This window comes from Lottia gigantea (assembly GCF_000327385.1).
Source record: "Lottia gigantea unplaced genomic scaffold LOTGIsca_1, whole genome shotgun sequence".
NCBI lineage: Eukaryota > Metazoa > Mollusca > Gastropoda > Lottiidae > Lottia > Lottia gigantea.
In genome coordinates this window covers 1,502,428-1,507,847 of record NW_008706746.1, presented here as the reverse complement: position 1 = coordinate 1,507,847, position 5,420 = coordinate 1,502,428, and the positions used below count along the sequence as shown (strand labels likewise).

Sequence of the window (5,420 nt, the reverse complement as noted above, 5' to 3'; positions counted from 1 at the left end):
GCCTTAATGCCAAGTTTTTGGGAATTTAAAGCAGCTGTAACTCTATTCCTAATCATCAAAAAATCACTTCAGTTCTGATATTTTATGTTTTCCTCATGTATCTAAACGGGTAATCTGAATTAAATTTTCTTGAGCTTTTATGAATTTACGGACGTCCACCTATAGATAGTGTAGTAGTACAATGTAGTGGTCGATAATAATAGTATCATTCGAAAGCTAAAAACAATTTCTATTAATGCAATTGAATAGAGTTGACTCGATATGTCTTTCATTTACAAACAAGGGTTGAACTTGAAAGGTCCTGTCCAAGATAAGCTGTTTATTCTGTGTATATATTTCAGTGATATTAAAGGGTTATAAAGATGAACAAATCCAACGTGGTGAAGACATTCGTGGTCATATCAGTTATAAGTTTTACACTTCATCTTTTAAATCATTATTCACTGGTAAGCTTTGTCACATTGAAAGTTGTTTCGACTGGTACATTGCAAAAAAAAACACTTAATTATTACAGCATCTTAAATCCGCGGTCAAATAAATGACATTAGTTTCGAAGTTTGGAAACAAGGCTAATTTGTGTTTTCAGACATTCATTGTTCCATTTAATTTCATGATTGGTTTGTACTTTTTTTTTAACTGAAATAACGGATAACCCGGGAAAGATCAATTCCACAAGGTTAGGCCAACGGACCAGTTAGTATAGTCAGGATCCGTTATGAACCTTAGTAGTAAACCTTGAAAAATATAGTTGTTTCTTTCTTAACAGCATGCAAAAGCATAATTGTGATTATTGGTATTGATAATTTTAACAATGAAATCTATTGATTGTGTTCGTTGTACAACAGATGTATTGTGGATGAGATTTATTGAGTTTTTTTTTGTATTTCAGCTCACCAATATTGTCTACCCAAAATATCGGGGTTTTAGATATACGGTATCTATAATTCATTTCTACTGTATCTTTACTGTTTAACACACCGTTTTAAATAACCTTGTCATGTTTTAACCAGCGATTATTGTATAAGCCCTTTGCTTCAATGAACCAAATAGACAACTTGCTAACAGTTAGATAGTTACCTGTGGAACCTATTCCCGGTCATTACATAATATTCTCTAATTAACTCAAACTTTGTTATCAAGATATAATTCTCTATTTTGAAATCTAACAGTAAATCAAGATACAAAATTCTCTGACCGGGAACACATTACGGAAATCCGATTAAGTTATTTATAAGTTACGCTTCTATTAACTGACTGGCGGACAGTGGTCATTGTTATACTACATTGCCAATACATGAAATATTCATTCCACCGTACTTAAACCTTACAAAGACTGACCATGGCCAGTCATCTTTCATTCAATTCAATACAAAGGTACGTCTGAATTACACCTAGCAATCTGCAAGAGTGACCTTTTATTTATTTATTTTTAACTAAGTTCGGGGTCACTGATGAAATATCTGTCGTTCCCAATAGGACATAGTGGCGGTAAACTCCAGAGAAAAGTTGACCAGATTATTGCTATGTATTTCATTTGATTTTTAGTTGTCATACCGTCTGAATCATATGATCAATTTAAAACGACAAAAATATCGCCTAAACCTTTTTGCTTTTTAACCACCAAGATTATCTAAGAAGACAGAAATTGAGAGCTTCAGTGCAATGCAATGTTCGGATTTGACTTGTACATGGTTTTGTTCAACCATTTTATTATAACAAAAGAAACATAACAACCATTCCATTCCATTCACGACAAATCGGGAGGTACAAATTTTGTTATTCTGTTTAAATGGTTCTCTTTATTGTTTCTAGGGAGTTTTAGGCTTATTACTTAATTTTGCTGAAAATAAAGAAACCCGGTTATATTTAATAGATCCAGATATTATTTCTATGAATATTTTTAATGGTAGAAATACTACAACCATTGGTGACGGAAATATAATCACACTTGGTATGAATGGTACATCACAGACTAAGGTAGGATCACCTATATAATAAGAGGCTGATGTGAAATTCAGAATATATATCTCATTGACAGTTCTTCATCTAGTTGTATTTCCGCTCTCCCTCGAACTACATCAGTATAGCAAGGAAGTGCATACTCATCCCTCTGGTACACCAGTTTAAACTCTGCAACAAGATGTACCAAATCCTCGATTACAAAAAAAGAGTTTTGTCATGCCAAGATACATGAGGATGTTTGAACAGTTGCAAGAGCAGCAAACATGTTTCGATGGAAATTAAATGTTAAATTAAACTATATAGATCTCACGACTTGGACATTGCAACTTAATTAGTTAGGAATTAATTTTTAAAGTTTTTTGCCAACATGTTATATGATATGTAAATCACGTGCTTTTGATTTATAGACTGAATAAGACTGGTGCTTTTTCATCTGAAGGTCCTTTGGGGTGCTGTTTCTGTGGGTTACTTCACTCTAACTCTAACGACCTTTACAACAAAGGGAACAATTTCGTTTCTCAATAGACCTTAACCACTTACCGCTATACATGAATCGTTTCCCCGCGTCACTTGGTTCAAGACGGTTGTAGGCGTAATGTTAGTGCCTTTACTCAAATAAATAGACGAAACATCTTATGCTAAGAATTTGTTTTTTCAGATTACCTTATTTGACCATTTAAAAGATAAAGGATTTAGAGTATTTTGTAGTGAAGTTGATACAACAGTGAATTTAACGTTATCCACTCATTCTAATAAACATTTACCAGCCCATTTCTTAATATATCACAAACATACAGACTTCTTAATTCATATAGTAGTGTTTTATAAGAGATATAGAAACTTTATTTGGTGTGACAGAATACAAATAGAAGATTTAATTCAGAGAATAAAACAAGAAAATTTATCTTGGTTAAAAACAGAAATGTTGGAAAAGCTTCATTTTGGGAGAGTTCCATTCAGCTTTAACAGGTAGGAAGTGTGATAGAAATCCCCTGCCTCTTGTATACATGTAATTGGTAAAAAGCAAAACATGGTATTTGAAACATATATTTGACACGCTACAAAAAATCATGATATTTTTAATATGATGATATGACCTTTGTTAAATCGTACTATTCGTACATAATAGTTACAGATTACATTAAATATACGTTTTGAGCTACGTGAATTCTCTGAAAGGGAGACGGCCTAATCGAATAGTGACACAGTGATGTCGAAAAGAATGAGTTTCCTTCGACACCCATCAATACTTTCTGTAGTGGAGCCAAATTCAATTTGGATTTGAAATGAAGTATAATTCGAAATCACCTCCTTTCCTTTCAGTATAAACAAAGTTATGGAATCTCGGAAAACTTCACTAAATTATAGCTTCACCGCGGATAAGTCTGTTTTCCTATTTTTAGTATAAATACAACTCGTGGAATATTGGGAAATACCACTCTATTAGTTCCTGAAAATGGTGACAAATTTCTGAAAGATTATAATGAACTAGAATTCATCGAATGTAACTATACCAGGGCAGAAAAATATTACAGAGAATATAAAATGCCCAGAGAACCTACAGACTGGGTTTTGAAAGCTTTAGAAATGTTGGAAAAAACTGGAGAAGCGTTGGACAAGCTTGGAATTCCTTTTACATTAGGTGAAGGCACATTATTAGGTATGTTTAAAATTAGTTCAAGTACTTCGACAGCATCGCTCCTATTCTCTTACTACTCTTAGTATCAATATTTGTCTTCTGATAACTTTTTGTCCGATTTTTTCTTGAATATTTCACTTAGGTCTTATTTACAGTCCCAGTCGACTCATTACGGCTGATTCTATATCTAATATCCACATCACTGTTTCTCAACAAACATCATTTTGAATTTCAATGATATATTTAGGTTGGTATAGACAATGTGGTATAATATCCCACACCTCAGATTTGGATATTTTGGTATTTAGAGAAGACTATAGTGATGATATTTTTACAAGTTTAAAGAAAGTTGGATTTACTCATAAGAATACCTTCGGAAAGGCAAGTGTATCTGTATATTAGCTCCACAAAATAAGACCTTGGGAAAGAAAGCAATTCAAGTCAATTGGACTGTTCACCCCAATGCAAACGAATGCATTAGTCAGAAGAACCAAGTCGACGACCATATAGGCTTGCTTCATATTTTATGTGAATAGTCTTATGGCTAAACGTATCTCTTTTGGATTTTGTAATTTTTGAACACAGGACCTTCTTTATCATTATCTGAATGCAATAGATTGGTTTTCATTAATGACGTACCGCATTTTTGAAGCTGACAAATTGCTATAGAAATAAAACATTATAAAAATATTTCAATGATTTAATATTTCAGTTAAATGATAGTTTCGAATATTCCTTTAGATGGTCGCGCGTAAAACTGGATTTATTTTTTGTTTATAAAGAGAAAGATCTATTTTGGATAGGTGGAACCGATGGCGACAAGAAATTAAGGTGTGTACAATTTTTTCGCATGTTGATATTCCAAAAGGCCTCGTCTTCAATTATATTATATCCATGTTTTAAGATTCAAATGGCACTAAACGGTCAAAGTACTTTGAAATTTAGATGTAAACGGGTGAAAAATGATCGTAGTTTCAACAAAGAAAGAAAGTTTTATGTCACTTGACTTCAGTGATTGGTTTTTATTTCATATTTCTTTTTTAGGTTTACTCTACCGAAGTTTACAAATTGTTGGTCAGAGATGCTTGGTGTTCGGGTTCGTGTTCCCTGTGATTCAGCAGCGTATGTAGAAAAATCATATGGAAAAAATTGGTATAAACCGTTGAAAAGGTGGTTTTGGGCGAAAGATCCTTCAAATTTCAAAGTTGTGGGAAAGTGGGACAGAAGATAAACACAATGCCATATTTTGTACAAATACTGTTACATCAACTTGCATTGATTTACAATACAATTGGAAAGAAGTAGGACTATTATAAAACTTTACGTAACAATAAAACTCCAGTCTTCAGCTTTTGATGGCTACCCTTTTATCATTTACAAAAATGCGCCTTGTTCATTATTTATGATCTTTGGGCATTATTAGCAGAAGGAAACCTGGGAGGTAGGTCTACGCGGGTTTTGACAAAACTTGGTATGAGTGTTCGTAATCACCCAAGGATAAACCCTATTGAAAATCAGAAGAATCGAAAAATATTTAGTATAGGTTATTGCCCTTGTTCTTGAAAACGCGTTCAATTTTTAGCTCGTAAACACTCTTGAAGGAACAATTCTTGATGGATTTTAACTAAACTTGACATGAGTGTTCATAATCGCCCAAGGATGAACCCTATTGAAAATCAGAATAATCGAAAAATATTTAGTATGAGTTATTGCCCTTGTCCAGCGTGTTCAATTTTTAGCCCGTAAACACTCTAGAAGGCACAATTCTTGACGGATTTTGACGAAACTTGGTGTGAGTGTTCGTAATCTGTCAAGGATG

At 33.2% G+C, this 5,420-nt stretch overlaps 1 protein-coding gene across 1 annotated transcript; it reads left to right on the top strand.

Moving 5' to 3' along the window:
• Positions 1-362: 362 nt before the first annotated feature.
• Positions 363-5,420, top strand: LOTGIDRAFT_227834 (hypothetical protein; the record flags this gene model as incomplete). Its single annotated transcript, XM_009045449.1, has 7 exons — positions 363-446; positions 1,813-1,977; positions 2,621-2,931; positions 3,366-3,622; positions 3,849-3,988; positions 4,314-4,432; positions 4,646-5,420. 7 exons carry the CDS (start codon positions 363-365, stop codon positions 4,830-4,832), a joined length of 1,263 nt encoding a protein of 420 aa, XP_009043697.1. The 3' UTR covers positions 4,833-5,420.